This window comes from Budorcas taxicolor, chromosome 6 (genome assembly GCF_023091745.1).
Source record: "Budorcas taxicolor isolate Tak-1 chromosome 6, Takin1.1, whole genome shotgun sequence".
Lineage (NCBI taxonomy): Eukaryota > Metazoa > Chordata > Mammalia > Artiodactyla > Bovidae > Budorcas > Budorcas taxicolor.
In genome coordinates, this window is record NC_068915.1 from 16,657,518 (window position 1) to 16,677,531 (window position 20,014).

At 37.2% G+C, this 20,014-nt stretch overlaps 1 protein-coding gene across 1 annotated transcript in view; it reads left to right on the top strand.

The window, feature by feature from the left end:
- The window catches only part of COL25A1 (collagen type XXV alpha 1 chain), a 504,028-nt gene that overhangs the window by 250,315 nt on the left and 233,699 nt on the right, over window positions 1-20,014 (top strand). Inside the window, exons 3-4 of the mRNA XM_052642063.1 lie at window positions 13,971-14,015; window positions 16,003-16,010. Coding sequence (XP_052498023.1) covers window positions 13,971-14,015; window positions 16,003-16,010 — 53 coding nt within the window. The remainder of the gene's footprint in view (window positions 1-13,970; window positions 14,016-16,002; window positions 16,011-20,014) is intronic.

Sequence of the window (20,014 nt, forward strand, 5' to 3'; positions counted from 1 at the left end):
GAATATCACACAAAGCCAGTCACACAAATTTGTTGTCTTCCGGGTGCATATAAAAGTAGTGTTTATACCATACTGTAGTCTATTAAGTGAGCAATAACATTATGCTTTAAAAAAGTATATACTTTAATTTTAAAATATTTTATTGCTAAAAACTGATAACCATTATCTGAGCCTTCAAAAAATGAGTCACAGCAGTAACATCAAAAATCACTGACCACAGAGCACCATAGCAAATATAATAATAATGAATAAAAGGTATGAATGTTATAAGAATTGCCAAAATGTGACACAGAGATAGGAAGTGAGCAAATGTTTTTGAAAAGAAATAACACTGATAGACTTCCTGGACACAGGGTTGCCAAAAACCTTTAATCTGTAAAAACAAAACAAAAATCATAGTATGTGTGAAGAACAAAACAAAGCGCAATGAAACAAGGTATGTACCTACTGCATTTTACATTTAAACCAGGGCACACATACGTATCCACCCAGTGGTTTTTAGGCGGCCTAATGTGTACACTATAATGTACTCAAACTTACTAGCCATTTTTCTCTTTTTGTATCTTCCATGTGTCCTACAGTTTTATCCTCATTAATTGGAGACATTTTTGGCATATACTTTCTGTTTCATAACTTTTACTTGGAATTGTCAAAAAGTTCTTGGTATGAAAGCTTAATAAGCATGTTTATGAAAGGAATATTCACAAAATTACTTTAAAGATTGGTGTTTTTATTTGATTTGTTTAAATCCCCTATAGATTTTGGCAAAACAACCTTAATTATTAATCTTAAGGTGCTAGTACATTTTAGATATTCATAGTCCATTAAAGGGCTTCCCAGGTGGCTCAGTGATAAAAAAAATCTGCCTGCCAAGTAGGAGACTCCAGTTCTATCCTTGAGTCAGGAAGATATCCTGGAGAAGGAAATGGCAACCCACTCCAGTATTCTTGCCTGGGAAATCCCATGGACAGAGGAGTCTGGTGGGCTACAGTCCATGGGGATCTCAAAGAGTTGGCTATGACTTAGTGACTAAACCACCATCACAGTCTATTAAAATTGTGATTTGGCCTGGTAAGGGTATGAAATTAAAATTTTGCAACTTCATGCTTACTGTTTATAACTAAAATATTAATGAACTATTTTTGCTAAGAAACTATTCATTTTTTATTACTCTGATAACTTGAAGAATAGAATCCCTGAAACATTTGATAATATGTCTCCTGTGTTGTTTAAAAACAGAGAAAATACTTTTACAACTTTTCAATTAAATTCATTGCTTTTAAAATAAATACTGTATATCTGGAAAATACTCTGTAGTGAGAGTTATGGAGCTTGACTATTGTAAACTTAAATTATTACCTATTATTTATTATGATTAACTTTCTTTTATAAGCTGACATTCCACAGAGATAAGAAACTTGAGGAAATTTGTAATAAAAACATACATAAAATATATTTAAAATGAACAAGCCTGTGTTATGTACAGTGAAGTACAGGCTGATTTAAAATACTTTGGGAAGTAAATCTCCTGAAGAAAAATTATTTCTTTGAAAAATTAACATGGTGTGAAATAGCATTGGCATGCATCAAGTAGCCCTTGGGCAGAATTTCTTTAAAGGTTTGTCGAGGAATAAGTGGTGTGCCAGTTGCTGTAGATGTAAGGATGTAAGGGAATCCCAACCCTCAAGAGCTTGTAGTCTCATGAGGCAGTAACAAGTAATAACACATCTGCCTAAGTAGCCCTGTTGTAAGATATGAAGTAGGCTCTTGATCAAATGGGTGTCTTCTCTGGTAGCTCAAATGGTTAAGAATCTGCCTGCAATACAGAAGCACTAGGTTCGATCTGGGTCGGACAGATCCTCTGGAGAAGGGCATGGCGATCCACTCTGATATTCTTGTCTAGAGAATTCCATGGACAGAGGAGCCTGGTGGGCTACAGTCCATGGGATTGCAAAGTGTCCGACACGACTAAGCAACTAACACTTTCATTGGTCAAATGAAGCAGTTTGGAACGTTTGCCCTGGTTGTGTCCAGTCTCTGGGGAACTCGAATGCAGTGCGAGTTCAAAAAGGAGAGACAAAAAAAAAAAAGGAGAGACAACACGGTGAGTCAAAGAGCACCGAGTCTGCCATTAGGGAGCTGTGTGGGACCTTCTGCAGCTTGTTTTCACCCACCTCTCCTGGCCTTCATTTTTGTTTGCCGAATTCTGATTTATAAACCCATTGAGCCAACAAACTGGTTAAGCCAACAAATGGTTGCAGTTCAATATGCAAACTGGAGCTACTCTGGTAGTCAGTGCGAAGCACAGGGTGAAAACTTTTGGGCTGAATCACCTCCTGGGGTTGTTTTAGGACACACATCCTATGAGTATGGAGAAAATACATTTTAGCTAATATTTGACTTCTACTAGGCATTTGCTGTTTAAGCCTTTACGTCTAATTGTGGAATGCAGAGCTTTGGTCTATGTTGAAAGAATCTCAGGCATTAAACAAGTGAGCAGGTGAGAGGACTTTGGGGAAGTCCTGAAATTCAACTGTGCCTCCTTGTGAGGCTAATCTGGAAGATCTGAAGGTAAACCTGGTTTAGACTTCTGAAAGTAGCTGGATGATGGGGGAGGATGGACCGTTCAGAAAGGATGATCCGCTGTCTCTTCTGTGTCTGGATGGGTTCCTCCCTCCCTGGGAGCATTTGTAGCTGTTGGAGGCCAATCCCTGGGACTGACTGAGATGGAGGGGCATCCTAGCTTTGCACTCATTTCTTCTCTAGGCCTCCTTACCCCAGCATTTATCTGCCCCTAGGTCTTCTCCATCTGCTAATTGCTTCTTACTCAATGGTTCCCTGCTTACCCACAAGCCCTGGTGCTTCCTATTTCCTTTGCCTTACATTTCTATTTTTCTGTCTTCAGAATTAGGATAAGGGTACAGTTGGTCCTTTGTATCTGTGGGTTCTGTGGATTCAACCAACTGTGGATGGAAAAGATGAGAAAAAAAATTTCTAGAAAGTTGCCCAAAGCAGAACTTGAAGTTATTGCACACCAGTGACTATTTACATAGCATTTAATTGTATTTATTACATACTGAAAGTGATCTAGAGATGATTTACATTATGCAGGAGAATATGCACAGATTATTTGCAAATGCTACACTGTTTCAGGTAGGAAATTGATCATTCGAAGATTTTAGTATCTGAGGGGGATCCTGGAAGTGATTCCCCTGTGGATATCAAGGGACAGCCATGAAGTACTTTATGGTACTTTCTCTGATGTCCTTAAAGAATCTCCATGTTTCTAGAGATGAAACTTCTAAGAAGTTTTAGCTTTTTATTAAATAGGTAGAATTGTTTAGAAGTCTTGCTATTTTTATAGACAATGTGACAGTAACATTAGCACAGAAATAGCTTATAAGTTTTGCTGCAATAATGAAAAATAAAGAAGGCGGTTAACATAATGTAGAAAGCTGTTTAGTTTTCACCCTCAAGATAATCATATAAATGTTTACCAGATATTTTTGACACACCAAAATCAAAGAGGTTAATTGGAAGTTAGCTCAATTTACACATTACTGAAAACCTATATCTTTTAACTCTCTGTTTCATATTCTTTTTATTATACTAAATTGCCACTTTGACAATATACCTACCATGTATGGAAGGTAATGTTAATCTGTCACAGTTTCATTCACACATATAATTGGTGTTCTTTATCAAATACTCAAATATATTATGATTGCTTTATGACTAAATATACAAAGAGAATATAAATGAAGCAAAAGCGGGGGCTAGTATTTATTGAGCCATTAGTTTGTGCATGTATTACCCACCTTCACAGAAATTCAGTCAAGAATTAATTCCCTAGTGACTCGGGCCATTAGTGACCATTAGGTCATTTTTATAAAGAGATGACTACTATTCTCCCCATCTTCAGGTTTTGATGACAACGGACCTAAGCACAGTCACTAAAAGCATGAGCCTTTGCCTTCTTTCTTTTTTCAAAGAAAGAACTTTTGTTGAAGTATGAGTGACATGTAAAAAGCTGTACATATAATGTGAAGAAGTCGATGAGCTTGGAATAAGCATACATCTGTGAAACCATGACCATCATAAAGGCATACACAATCCATCATCTCCCATACCCTTCACCATTATTATTATTGTTTTGTGGTAAGAATATAACATAAGATGTACCCTCTCAGCAAATTTTAGCAATGAATTATTAGCTATAGGCGCTATGTTGTATGGTAGATCTCCAGAATTTATTTATCTGGCACAATTAACACTGTGTACTCCTTCACCATAATCTCTCCTTTTCTCTATCCCCTGGCAACAACCACTACTCTCTGCTTCTGTGAGTTTGACTGTTTTTGATTCTACACATAAATGAGATTGCACAGTCTTTGTTTTCCTGTTTCTGGCTTATTTCACTTAGCAGAGTATACTTCAGATCTATCCATGTAGCTGCAAATGCCAGAATTTCCTTCTTTAATTTTCCATTGCAGATATATATATATATATATATATATATATATGATATATACCACACATTTTCTTTTTCCATCATTCATCTGTCAATAGACATTCGTTTCCATATCTTGGCTGTTGTGGAAAATGTTGCAATGGGTGTGGGAGTACAGGTATCTTTTTGAGATTCTGATTTCAATTTCTTTGGGTAAATACCCACAAGTGGGACTTCTGGATCATATGGTAGTTCTAGTTTTAATTTTTTGAGAAATCTCCATGTTTTCTGTAGCAGTTGCATCAGTTTACATTCCCACCAATAGTGTAACAGGGTCCTCTTCTCTATACCGTCTCCAACACTCATCTTCTTTTCCCCTTGACTAACAGGTGTGAGGTAATACTTCCTTGTGGTTTCGATTGCATTTATCTGATAATTAGTGATGTTGAGCACCCTTTCAAATCTATGCTGGCCATTTGTATGTCTTCTTTGGAAAAATGTCTATTCCGACCCTTTGCCCATTCTTTAAAATTGGATAATTTGGCTTTTTGCTATTGACTTGTAGGAGTCCATTACATATTTTGGATATTAACCCCTTATCATATCCATGACTTGGAAATATTTTCTTCTATTCTGTAGAAGAGATTTTTCAGTTTGGTAATCCTGGAATGGGTGAATTTAACTCAGATGACCATTACATCTACTACTGTGGGCAGGAATCCCTCAGAGGAAATGGAGTAGCCATCATGGTCAACAAAAGAGTCTGAAATGCAGTACTTGGATGCAATCTCAAAAACGACAGAATGGTCTCTGTTCGTCTCCAAGGCAAACCATTCAATATCACAGTTATCCAAGTCTATGCCCCAACCAGTAACGCTGAAGAAACTGAAGTTGAACGGTTTTATGAAGACCTACAAGACCTTTTAGAACTAACACCCCAAAAAGATGTCCTTTTCATTCTAGGGGACTGGAATGCACAAGTAGGAAGTCAAGAAACACCTGGAGTAACAGGCAAATTTGGCCTTGGAATGTGGAATGAAGCAGGGCAAAGGCTAATAGAGTTTTGCCAAGAAAATGCACTGGTCATAGCAAACACCCTCTTCCACAAGAGAAGACTCGACACATGGACATCACCAGATGGTCAACACCGAAATCAGATTGTTTATATTCTTTGCATCCAAAGATGGAGAAGCTCTATACAGTCAACAAAAACAAGACCGGGAGCTGACTGTGGCTCAGGTCATGCACTCCTTATTGCCAAATTCAGACTCAAATTGAAGAAAGTAGGGAAAACCGCTAGACCATTCAGGTATGACCTAAATCAAATCCCTTATGATTATACAGTGGAAGTGAGAAATAGATTTAAGGGCCTAGATCTGATAGAGTGCCTGATGAACTATGGACTGAGGTTCGTGACATTGTACAGGAGACAGGGATCAAGACCCTCCCCATGGAAAAGAAATGCAAAGAAGCAAAATGGCTGTCTGGGGAGGCCTTACAAATAGCTGTGAAAAGAAGAGAGGCGAAAAGCAAAGGAGAAAAGGAAAAATATAAACATCTGAATGCAGAGTTCCAAAGAATAACAAGAAGAGATAAGAAAGCCTTCTTCAGTGATCAATGCAAAGAAATAGAGGAAAACAACAGAATGGGAAAGACTAGAGATCTCTTCATGAAAATTAGAGATAACAAGGGAACATTTTATGCAAAGATGGGCTCGATAAAGGACAGAAATGGTCTGGACCTAACAGAAGCAGAGGGTATTAAGAAGAGGTGGCAAGAATACACGGAAGAACTGTACAAAAAAGATCTTCACGACCCAGATAATCATGATGATGATATCACTCACCAAGAGCCAGACATCCTGGAATGTGAAGTCAAGTGGGCCTTAGAAAGCATCACTACGAACAAAGCTAGTGGAGGTGATGGCATTCCAGTTGAGCTGTTTCAAATCCTGAAAGATGATGCTGTGAAAGTGCTGCACTCAATATGCCAGCAAATTTGGAAAACTCAGCAGTGGCCACAGGACTGGAAAAGGTCAGTTTTCATTCCAATTCCAAAGAAAGGCAATGCCAAAGAATGCTCAAACTACTGCACAATTGCACTCATCTCTCATGCAAGTAAAGTAATGCTCAAAGTTCTCCAAGCCAGACTTCAGCAATACATGAACCGTGAACTCCCTGATGTTCAAGCTGGTTTTAGAAAAGGCAGAGGAGCCAGAGATCAAATTGCCAGCATCCACTGGATCATGCAAAAAGCAAGAGAGTTCCAGAAAAACATCTATTTCTGCTTTCTTGACTATGCCAAAGCCTTTGACTGTGTGGGTCACCATAAACTGTGGAAAATTCTAAAACAGATGGAAATACCAGACCACCTGACCTGCCTCTTGAGAAATCTGTATGCAGGTCAAGAAGGAACAGTTAGAACTGGACATGGAACAACAGACTGGTTTCAAATAGGAAAAGGAGTACGTCAAGGCTGTATATTGTCACCCTGCTTATTTAACTTCTATGCAGAGTACATCATGAGAAACACTGGACTGGAAGAAACACAAGCTGGAATCAAGATTGCCAGGAGAAATATCAATAATCTCAGATATGCAGATGACACCACCCTTATGGCAGAAAGTGAAGAGGAACTAAAAAGCCTCTTGATGAAAGTGAAAGAGGAGAGTGAAAAAGTTGGCTTAAAGCTCCACATTCAGAAAGCAAAGATCATGGCATCTGGTCCCATCACTTCATGGGAAATAGATGGGGAAACAGTATAAACAGTGTCAGACTTTATTTTTTTGGGCTCCAAAATCACTGTAGATGGTGACTGCAGCCATGAAATTAAAAGACGCTTACTCCTTGGAAGAAAAGTTATGACCAACCTAGAAAGCATATTCAAAAGCAGAGACATTACTCTGCCGACTAAGGTCCGTCTAGTCAAGGCTCTGGTTTTTCCTGTGGTCATGTATGGATTTGAGAGTTGGACTGTGAAGAAGGCTGAGCGCCGAAGAATTGATGCGTTTGAACTGTGGTGTTAGAGAAGACTCTTGAGGGTCCCTTGGACTACAAGGAGATCCAACCCGTCCATTCTGAAAGAGATCAGCCCTGGGATTTCTTTGGAAGGAATGATGCTGAAGCTGACGCTCCAGTACTTTGGCCACTTCATGCAAAGAGTTGACTCATTGGACAAGACTCTGATGCTGGGAGAGATTGGGGGCAGGAGGAGAAGGGGACGACTGAGGATGAGATGGCTGGATGGCCTCACGGACTCGATGGACGTGAGACTGAGTGAACCCCGGGAGATGGTGATGGACAGGGAGGCCTGGTGTGCTGAGATTCATGAGGTCGCAAAGAGTCGGACACGACTGAGCGACTGAACTGAACTGACTGAACTGAATCCTGGTTTTATTTGTTTTGTTTTGTTTGCTTTTATTGTTTGTACTTTTTGTGTAATATCCAGAAAATCAGTGCATGGCCAACGTCAAGAATCTTTTCCACTGTATTTTCACTAGGAGTTTTACAGTTTTAGCTTTTATGTTTAAGTCTTTAATCCATTTTAGTCGATTTCTTCCCTTTGTTTCTATCCACTTTTTCTTCTCCCTGAAAAGCACACACAGCAGAAATATGTGTTGAAATAGAAAGCCAGATGTTAAAACAAAATACCCAGCCAATTATGAATCCTGAAACTTTTCTTGAATGCTTCCTGTGTATTTAATTGCAAATGTTTATTAGCAGTAAAAATATTTTTTAATACAAAGAGAATTCCAGTTAAAAACAATCTTTCCTTAAAGTACCTGTCTTTCAGTTCAACTAGGAGTGCAAGGAGATCCAACCAGTCCATTCTAAAGGAGATCAGTCCTGGGTTTTCATTGGAAGGACTGATGCTAAAGCTGAAACTCTAATACTTTTGCTACCTCATGCGAAGAGTTGACTCATTGGAAAGGACTCTGATGCTGGGAGGGATTGAGGGCAGGAGGAGAAGGGGACGACAGAGAGTGAGATGGCTGGATGGTATCGCCAACTCGATGAATGTGAGTTTGAGTGAACTCTGGGAATTGGTGATGGACAGGGAGGCCTGGCGTGCTGCGATTCATGGGGTCGGAAAGTTGGACACGACTGAGTGACTGAACTGAACTGAACTAGGAGTGGAGAAGAGAAAACAACCCAAGTCATAAGAGAATTGACAGGATTTATTAATTTATCTGCTAACCCAGAAATGGGTATCTAGATACCTTTAATTACCACCCACCCTCAAGACCATTGGAAGACCCATATACAGGCATATGTTTATTTCTAGATATATCTCTAACCTTAGAGAATAGTCTTATCACAGGTAGGTACATCATTACTGAGGAGTAGAGGGCTCCAACAATATTAGTTGTGAGCCAGAAGAACTGGGTTGGCTTAAGACACCTTGCTGTGATGTGATTTGATGACCTTGATCTGTCTGCAGTTGAAGCTGTCAACACTGGTCTGTAAAACATTGCCATTATGGCTCATTTTTACTCATTTCTGTCTCAGACTGACAGTCTTGGTACCATCTTTCAAGCAAAAACTCTTTCTGAAGCATGAACAGTATCAGTTGCCATGAATTTTCTTATTATGAAGAACAGTCTGGCTTTATCACCTCCCTCTGTTTTCTATAATTTACTCTTTATTTCATGAATTGTCTGTAGGTTTTTACTTCCTCTGTTGCTGATAGCTTCTGCTTTTCCTCTTCCCATTCATGTTCTTGAACCAGTTTCTTTTGTAGAGTCATGTTTTTCTGCTGAGAAAATTCACTCAGAATTTGTGCTGCAAGGATCTGGCCAAATTCAGTGAATAAGAATCAGGTTCCAGCTTCTATATTTGTTCTTACAGCTCATGCCTGGCTGACACTTCATCACTCAGTTTGGAATAGGAATGGTCATTATCTTTTTCAACTATTGTTAACATCGGTCTGGTCTGGGAAGCATCTATCATTTGTCTTTCCTAATTTTTTCCCTCTGGTGATCTGCCTGCTGTCCATTGTCAAGTTCATTCCATGCATATCATTTTTAATTAATTTTGCTTTAAATTCAAAGGTGATATCAAGTGATCTGCATGGTAGACTTCTTAAAACCCCCTGTTTATTTTCTTTGTCTGCAAGATCTCTATGTGTCACTGTGTGCTTTGTATAATTTATTAGTTCCCAAGATCAGTCTAGTGCTCATTCCAGTCTTCTGCTTCTTACAACGGTTATAACATGCTCTTCTCAAATCTAGTATTTTCTTTGTAAATCCAATAGGGTTTAGATTCTCATTTCTCATAACTTAGTTTAGCTTCATTTTTTCTCTCAAATATTATGAAACTCTTTGGAAAACCTTGTCATAGTCAATAGGTATCTGTCTTACCAAATATCTTCCCAGTTTCCTTAGACTTTATTTTTTTCTCAACTCTCAAAGTAATAAGCAACTTTCCCACAGTATTTGGTGCATTTCTGTAAGCCTTCAAAGTAAGTATTTAAGGCAAACATGTTCTTTTTTTTTTTTTTCCTGACATGGATTGTGGTATCTTAGTTCTCCAACTAGGAGAGAACCCAGGCCCATGACTATGGAAACACTGAGTCCTAACCACTGAACTGCCAAGGAGTCCCCTTAACTTTGTTGCTTGATTTCTTCAAATATATTGCTTCTTTGATCATTCTTTTATAATCTGATATTTTAAAAATATTTTTTAAAGTTCATTTCAAATTATTATTGGAGATTTATATAATTATTGTTTTTACTTGATATATTCTATTAATTTTTAAAAGAAATATTTAAGAAGAAAGTGATAAAGTAATTCCAATAAACATATAATTATAGGCTCCAAAAACTTTTCATAAAAATCAGGTCTGGGCCCTTCTGGCACCTTTGTTATGGATAAGACAGCAATCAATTTAAGTATCCCATGGTGTGTTCTCTCTGGTAGTTCTTAACATTTTTTTCTTTATCCTAGGGTATTTCCAAGTTTCTCCTTCTTTGTGTTTGTGTGGTTTATTTTTACTTGCCACTTGAGTATAAGTTCTATCTTAGATCTCCCGTTTTCAATTCTGGAATAGTCTCAAATATTCTCTCTTAAACAAAGGCTTCTCTATCACTTCTTTTGAGTTCCCTTATAAGCAAAATTTTTCCTCATAGCATGGATAGATGAGGCTTCCCTGGTGACTAAATGGTAAAGGACCTGCCTGCCAATGCAGGAGACGCAGGTTTGATCCCTGGATCAGGAAGATTCCCCTGGAGGAGGAAATGGCACCCCACGCCAGTATTCTTGCCTGGAGAATCCCATGGATGGAGGAGCCTGGCAGGCTACAGTCCATGGGGTCATGAAAGAGTCAGGCAAGACTTAGTGACTGAACAAAAGCAGCAACAATAGATAGATGGATGGATGAATGAGTGGATGGATAGATAGGTAAGTAGCTAGCGAGCTAGATAGATAGATGACAGAGTCGTATTCTGTTTGGGCTACTATAATAAAATACCACAGATGGGTAGCTTATAAATAACAGAAATTTATTTCTCACGTTTTGGAGGCTGGGACGTCTAAGATCAAGGTGCCAGTGTGGTCACCTTCAGATGAGGGCCCTTTTCCAGGTTCATAGCCGGCGACTTTTCACTGTGTCCTCACATAGTGGAAGGGACTAGGGATCTCTTTGGGGTCTTTATATAAGTTCCATTCATGAGGGCTCCAGCTTCATGATTTAAACACCTCCAAAAGCCCTCACTCCTAATATCACCATCTTTGGGGGTTAGAATCTCAACCTGTGAATTTGCATGATACGCTTACATTCAGACCACAGTGGATAGTTAGAGACATAGATACTGGATCTGTCTTTCTGGGCTGCATTCTACATCTTCCAAATCTATTCCTTCTTTAACCATATCCAGGCTAGCATTTAACAGATTTATCTTTTTTATTTAAATTTCAGTGACCATTTTCAAGGTTTCTAAAGGATTTTCTTTCAAATCCACGTGTTCCTTTTTTTCCTTGTTTATTTTTAAAATCCCTTGCTCTTTAATGGATGTTATTTCATTTATCTCTTAAAGCACAATTAACATACTAATCTTTGTCTGATGCTTTCTTAAAATTAATTAATTTTACCTGAAACAAATCCATGATCTTGAATGCTACCTTTCTTAGCATTAGATTTCTTCACATGTTTTGGAACTTTGATTTCTATACTCTTTTTATGTTGGAGGTTTTGAGTGTATCTGTGGGTATATAGCTTTCTCTGTGTGTGTGTTTCTCTTTCTTTGCTCTGTATTCACCCTTTCTTACCTAATCATTTTATGTTTGTCTTTACCTGACCTCCCAGCTTTCTAAAGCAGATTTGTTTTCAAATGGCGTTTCCGGACTCCTGTCCCAGATTTATGTTGGGAATATCACAAAATAATGTATCAAACCAACAGAGGCTTACTTCACTTTCCAATTGAGAGATTATATCTACATTCCAGAGATCTAGGTCTTTTTCAGCTTCTCTTCAGCATTTATAGGCCCCCAGCTTCAAAAAGTGAGTCTGGCTCTGATGAGAGAAGTTTTGAGCATTTATTCTTCAGGGATAGAACCCATGGGCACCGATTCTACCCCTAGAACTAGGGCCAAGCAGGTTCATGCTTTATCTCTGCTCTCCACTTTACATTTCTGGTCTATTTCTGGCCTGCAGACTTGCCTGACTTTTTCAAATACAAATACTTCTAAATGTTTTTTGCTTTTTATAATTGACTATGTTTAGAGTAGAAGGAACAAATCAGAGCATAAACTCATGTGCCATCTTTACAACATACTACTAATGGATTTTTCATGCATGTTATTTTAATCTTTTCAACTTCTTTGTTTCTTCAGAGCAGATATCCATCTAATACATGAGGACCTATAGTCCTAACTATGCAGATCGCAGACAACAGAAGTATCTAGTAGTTGCTAAACACTTCTTGCTTTATTTTGTAATATAAAAATACTGATTCCTAATCCAAAGGACATTGTATATTATATATCAGAATTAGTCAACGTGAGTCTGAGTGAACTCCGGGAGATGGTGATGGACAGGGAGGCCTGGCGTGCTGCGATTCATGGGGTCGCAAAGAGTCGGACACGACTGAGCAACTGAACTGATGAATATGTGTGTTTTTGAGTATGTATATGAATGTATATTTTTCGTACCTATTAGGATTCCCTGGGTTTATTTACCTATTTTTATGTTTCTCCTCATGCTCCCCATCTGGCCAAAGATACCTTGAGTCTGATGAAAATCTCTCTTTATTCCAGAATGTAGAAAAATGTCTGAAATTTCAAATGCCAGTTCAAATTTGAACTCTTCTTCAAAACTGCTTCTCCTAATATTTTCAATTGATCTTATTGTTTGATTGGGTTTTAAACCTCTTAGAAAGCACAGATAGCCAGACTTACTCTGTCTAAGGGCTTGCTGGGAAACTGATCTGGCCCACTGATATCTTCATTTCTTGTGATGGTGTCTCCATGTGGAAGTCGGTGGCTCAAGAGTCACCTGGGTGCAAGGCCTGTGCTTCTGTGCCTTGAACTTAGAGTTCAGAAGTCATTGATCCACCTTTGCAACTTTTTCTTCAAAACCAGGCAGTTCTGTATTTTCCTTGGCTTCTTTCTCCCAGCAAATATAGTAAGATATCAATTCTCATTGTGAGCTGATTATTCTCTTCTATCTGCTGGGATCATAATTCAGTGGGAGCTGTTCCTAACCAAGGAAATGAGGGCAGAAATTATATAATTGAGAGTAATGGCTTGAAATCCATGAATATCTAGAAACATGTGCAAGTCTGGCACATACTAGCTTGGTGGTCTTCATAGGCAATTCACTGAAGAAAAAGAGTTTTTTTCTCCGCTTTTAAAACGAGATCATCATAAAGACTAAACACTTATTGAATGAGCTAGCCCTTTAGAAAAATGAGACCGATAGCTCCTCCCTAAAGGCTTTCCAATTAAAAGCATTCTGATTTTAAGTCAGTGTGTTATTAGAGAAATTCCAATCTACAAAAACTCACATTTAATAATAAATAAAATAAAATAATAATGTTTAATAAAATAGAAATATTTGTACAAATTCTTTACGTTACTAGTACATACATTTAACTATCTGCCAACTAAATATATTCGAAAGAAGTCTGATGAATGTGACTGAAGAGAAACTGTAATCACTTTTATTTAGTGCTTTTAATTATTAATATACTGAAATATTCAGAAAAGAAATTTTCCTAAGAGACATGAACTCTCAACACCACCAGTTTCCTTATAAAGCCTTTCTTACTGATGATATCTAGGCAGGATGAACAAAAATTCTGAATCTTTAGTGTTTCTAAGTAACACGTCGTTGGTTAGAGGTCTAGGACAGCTTTTATAATTAAATGCAGCTAAATAGATTACCCTGGAATACCAGAGACAAAGTTAGCCTTTACAAATCTCTGGTCCTTTTCATGTTAGTCAAAACAGTGATAAAATATATAGAAATCATTTACTAGCCATTTTGGAATAAAAAATTCCAAAAATTGTTCTTTGTCTTTCAGGTCCTCCAGGGAAACGAGGTAAGAGGGGCCGAAGAGGAGAATCTGGTAAGTCTCTCTTTCAGCTGTCCTGTGTCATTCATATCCTGGTTAGGGTCCCACATCTGTTCCTCCTAATTAGTGATTGTATTGTTTTGTTGGGTGTTGTATCCGTGTGTGTGTGTGTGTGTGTGTGTGTGATGTTAAATCTTCTCTGCTACATCTAGAATTTTTTTTTAATCTCGTTTGCATCAAGTTGTAGGAAGGAGAAGTTTGCAAAATGTTATTAGTTACAGTTTTATAACCCCTGGCACCCTATTTTGGCTTCTTTAGGCTAAATCTGCCCTTTCAGTGTACAGTGGAGAATTTCTTAGCCACACACAGTGTGACAGCATCACCTGCTTTCCATCTACACAGGTGGTCAGTCAGGGCAGGTTCTCTGCAGAAACCTCCACCTTGGGACACCAGGGCATATGTCTTGGAAAGATTATTATTATTTTATCCAACTGGTAAAATTTTGTCGTGCTTCTACTCTCATTCTTTTCAAAACTTGAGAATTTTTATTCCTCTTGTATAGCCATAGCAGTTTAGTGATGACAGGAGCCTGAGTAATCAGTCCAGAGTTTTCATTTTCTAGTTGAGGAAACTGTGGCCCAGAGCCATCAGGTGGTTTAGCAAAGCCCATGCAGTTTTTTTTCTTATGAGCAGAACTTGAAGCACAACCAATTGTCCTGATACCCATTTCAGTGTTTTTCTTTTTTCTTTTGGTTTCAGGCCAAATCCCTGTATGCAAAGTCAAATAAAAACTATTTTTTGAAACCAAGATATTCAAGTGGGTGTGTTCAGTTACAGTATTATTAATACTTTTATAAAGTCTAAGACTCCAAAAATGTAAATGTAGATGTGAAGTCTTAACGGGGTATCAGTTCTTTCTTGAAAGATAAGAGGAAGGTAATTAAAGGTCTGATTTTAGTAAGAAATGTTATTTTTCAATATTTTCTACCTACAAGTATTTATTAGCATTAAAAACAATCCACTAAGGGTTAAAACAGTGGAAATACTAACACATCAAAAAGATAAGACAGCAGATTGGGTTTTTGTCTCATCTGCTCCCTCTTGGAAAAATTATGTCAAAGTAAAAAGGTTTTATGAAAAAGTATCTGCTTAATTCCTTTAAAGAAATTCTCAAAAGTTATCTTTATAGCTCATTCACTCTAAATAATTGGAAAGTTATATAGATATCCCCTTCATGAATTATGAAGGTTTATAATAGAGGATGCTTTATAAATTTGTTTTCAAGGAAAAAAATGATAAAACATTGGTGGACCCAAATAATCACTGAATTGATCTTTGTGTCAAAAGAAAGAAAGATGATTAAGGGGAAAAAAGTGAAAAGTTATACTTAGGCAATTTTACAGAAAATATGAAAATCAGTTCCCAACTTTCTGACTACTGAGAACTGGTGCTTTAATTGAGCATATGGTGTGTGAAATACTGAAATTTTCTTAGACTTTGCCTGTATTTTGATGAGATACACACTTTTAAAGAAACATATAAACATCAGGACTTAGTCTTTTACAGATTGAAAATACTACTGAATGGTAAAGATTCTTAAAAAAAATAATGGTGCATTTTTGATTTAGCCATTTTACCAAACTCAAGAAAATTGGACATCAATTGTTTACAATCATGAAGACTAAATACCCTCCTGATTCATATTATCTAAATTTTGGATATATAAATTAGACAGTCTTTGCTTAAAATACATGAACCTCTCAGTAATTCATAAACGGGCCTCAGGGAATCTGAATATTCCTTGAAACTTTACATAAAATTTTGTGTGCATATAGATGTAACTGTATTTTTCTGATATGGTCTTATAGGTCCATGATCAAAAAATGACTAAGAGTCACGGAATTCTTGAGTGACTTCTGTGTCTCTTGGATTATGTTGATGATTATGATGATGCTTTCATGTTTTATTTCATCTTACTATTTGGCATATTCACTAATTTACTTCTCTTTTTCTTATTTTCTCCACTCTCCTCTGATCATAGGTCCTCCTGTAAGTATATTTGCTGACTTTTGGCTCTTCTGCGTTAATCAGGACCACGTATGTTAAAACTTTGTTAAAATATCAAAGTATAATCTGCATTTCAATTAGAAAAATGTTGCTGACCTTTAGTATTTAACTTTGGGAAATTATTTTTTTAAGTATACTATTGTGTGATCAGATGATGTGTTAGAGTGCAGTATGCGTCAATTAAATCTTTATTTTTAATATAATCACAAACCAATTATTCTCTTGGTAATTTTGGAATAACTTATGAATCTCCTGATATTAAATGTTTTTCCTGGAATCCTGAGGTTTCTTTGTGAGCGAACCCCCAAGCTCTTTCACACTTCTTTCATTCATTTAAGCCTGTATCTGAAATATTTACATTTGCCAGCACACGAAATGTAGATGGCAACATGATCACGGAAGTGATACCCCCAGAGGGCTTGGTCCAGGCTCACTCCATAGGCAACACTCCCTTTGAAGTCCCTTGGAGTTTTGCCTGCATAAAGAGCTTGAGTTGGGGCCCCTGGGAGAGTTGCACTTTCTTTTTTCTTTCCTTGAGTAGGGTCATAGCTGCAGCATTCCAGTCTGCTTTGCACTCACAGGAACAGATTATCTTGTCAGCTTTGAGGTAGATGTGTTTTTGAGTAATATCCTGGATATCTGTCGTCTGACCCCAGTGCTGTACTGGGAGCTGTACGTTCACAGTAGCAGTGATCATTGGCCTTGTTTTCTCATCCCAAGAAGCCAGTGTGCTCCAGGGTTCACAGACTCTGTGTTGGCAACTTCCCGAACAGGCCAGCTTGGTCAAGGGAGAGGGGCTTACAATATACTCGTTTACTTGATTCAGAGGAAGCATTGGCTTCCAAATATCTTTTGCAGTCTTCCTGCCATGTTCAAGGATGGAACATAAATCATCTTAGAAATGACTCTTTTTTTCTGTAACTGACTTTCAGCTCTTGCTTAATGCTAGGCAGATGGCATGCCCCAGGTCTTTGGCTTCATATTTAAACCTCTGTCTTTTAAACTAGAAACAAACCACTACCACTCAAAGGAAACCTTGGAGATTACATCCAGAATAGAGTGTTCAAGGCTTCTTTTTGTGGATGTACATATTAGGTAGGCCAGAGGTGGTTCTATTTCATCTCTGCCTTATGATGACATTCAGGATGCTAGAATTTCCTCTTTGGTCCTTCACAAATTTAGACAGCCATGTGGCTCCTGCTTTTTGGGGGGCTTTCCATTAGTGCAGGCTCTCTACTCTAAAAGATTTCAATTGATTTTAGCTTTTTAAATTGTATATTTAAAAAGAGGACTAGTGTGTTTTAAGCCCCTGTATATGGCAGGCAATATTCTAGGCATTTCACATAACGTTTATTTTGTCTCTGATATTACCATTCCCATTTTCATTAATATCCCTAAACATTACCATTTTTCAACAAGGAAACTGAGGCTCATGGAGGTTAATTATCAATTGGGCCTCTCAAGTGGTGCTGGTGGTAAGGAAACTGCCTGCCAACACACAAACCATAAGAGATGCGAGTTGGATCCCTGTTTGTGGAAGATTCCCTGCAGGAGGGCATGGCAGCCCACTCCAGTATTCTTGCTGGAGAATCCCATAGACAGAGGAGCTTGGTGGGCTACAGTCCATGGGGTTGCAAAGAGTAGGACACGACTGAGGCGACTTGGCAGGCACGCATGTACAGATAAAGAGGATTTGCAAAGTGTGAATTCAGTTAGATATGTCTGATTCTAAATACTTTCTGCTTACCATATTATCTTTCTTCCTCGAAATCATGAATATATTATAACATGGGTCATTGTTACACAGCTTTGGCAGGCTATGGGCCAAATCATAATTCTTTTTTTATTGAAGTATAGTTAATTTACAATATTATTAGTTTCAGGGATACAACATAACGATTCAACACCAAGTCATATTTCTTGATATAAATAATTACATGTAATAAAAGCATGATAAAAATGTAAAATGGCTAATCAACATAACACCCATTAATACTATGGCCTCTCAGCTGCATTTTAAAGAAGTTATAATGTCTATAATGTGGTTAGCAAATTGCATCAAATCAAAGAAATAAGGTATAATTGTGAGTTCTTATGCTGACTAAAAACTAGCTCAAGTTGCTTACATTTAAGATAAAAAAAAAACCATTACTCATGAAAAAAAGAAAAAAAATGTTTATTTATTGTGCTACCTTTCCTGATAGGGATGGAGTCTTACTGTAGAAGCAAGTACAGTACTTGTATTGTAGTAAGTACTTGGGACCCCGTACTCCTGGAGCCCTTATGGGTGAAATCCTCAAGTCTTCCAAACCCCCATACATGATTTTTAAGAAGTACTTGCTTTTCATCAAAGTTTGCTTTAGGTGGCTTTGTAAAATATTTCTGTTATATTTCTTGAATCTGAATAAAAATGGATAAACAGTGATGTTATTATGATTAAACAGAATGATCAATTTTATATTTTTTTAGATTCAGTATCCAATTATTGACAATTGGAACTTGCAGTGACCATACTTCTCCTATTTTTAGCATTTTAATTTTATGTGTATTTTTCTTTCCATTTCTTTTTGATAAAGTGAAATTTTAAAGTTTCTGTAATTTTATTTCTAGAAATTTTATTTCCCTAATTCTGTTTAACACAAAATATTTATCTCAACAAATGCAAAATGGATAAAATATCGAGGTTTATGCAGCGATTTTAATGATAATTGCCATGCCGCTACTCTGTAAATTAAATGTAACACACGAAAGTAGTCTGAAAATTAAATAACCTTGTTTCTGATGAACAATGCATGGCATAGAATCTGTGTTAAGTATCCAATAAATCCTTCCAACTTCCATCTAACTGTGAACTTCTGTGGTCCTATAATTTCACGTGTACAGAAAGACTGAAGTGTAACTTTGTGTCCTGATGTGTTTTTTCTTATCATTCACTTTGTTATATGTGATCACTGGTGCAAAAGACAGTATTGGGGCCCTCATCAAAACAAACAAATAAATGGAAAATTGGTTTTCCCCAAGGGACAATAGCAGATAGATCTCTTTTGTCACTGAGAGTCACCTTTTTTGATCACCCTCATGCAGTAATACTCTCAAGATTGAGGAGGGAAAAACACTTAATAATAGAATTTAATTTAGAAACCTTACATTAACATATTTATTTGATATATTTGGAAAACTTGGCAACATCACAGTAGAATTATTTGTGGCTGGAGTGTTACTTCTGTCAGTTTCTATATCTCGCATAATAAGATTGTTTGTAATTTAAAACTTAAAATAAAACTTGAAATAGATCCCACATATCGACATACTCTTTCAGAAGTTGTTCAGCTTTTTACTCAGCCTTATCCATTTTGACAAAAAGATATTGCTACCACAGGAATCTTTGCTATAAACAGCTGCAGTGGAACAACTTTATAATAATGTATGTAATTTATTTTATGTGAATATCAGGTGCTTTTTTCTATATTCTTTCTTATAAAAGTAATATGTGTTAAAACACTGCTCTAAAAAAATCCATGCAAATGCTTGGAGTACCTAGCTTGGATTTTACAAATGTATTTGGTAGAATGATTTGTCTGACCGCTGTGTTACCTGATTCCAGATGGCATGAAATTATACCTTCTATTTTGGATATCTCAAAAACACATTTATGTTTCAATAAGAAGCAAAGAGTATGATCAAAATGTACAAAATAACTTCAGCATTTTTAAGTGTGGCAAATTGTGCACTGGTTTTGACTTTTTGGAGTCACTGGGAGATGCCCTCTCTCTGTCCTTTTGTCCCCAAAGGAGATGCCATTCTGCTTCACATGTAACAGACTCAAACAAGTCCTATAACAGTGGCCAGAACAGAGTCAGGAGATCTGTTTTAACTGGCTTTTTCATTTGTATCAGTTTATCGAGTGCTATAATTGTGCCTGACTGACAAAGATATGTTATTGTTAGTAGAGTAGAACCCTCCGAGGTGTGAAATACAAAACCTGT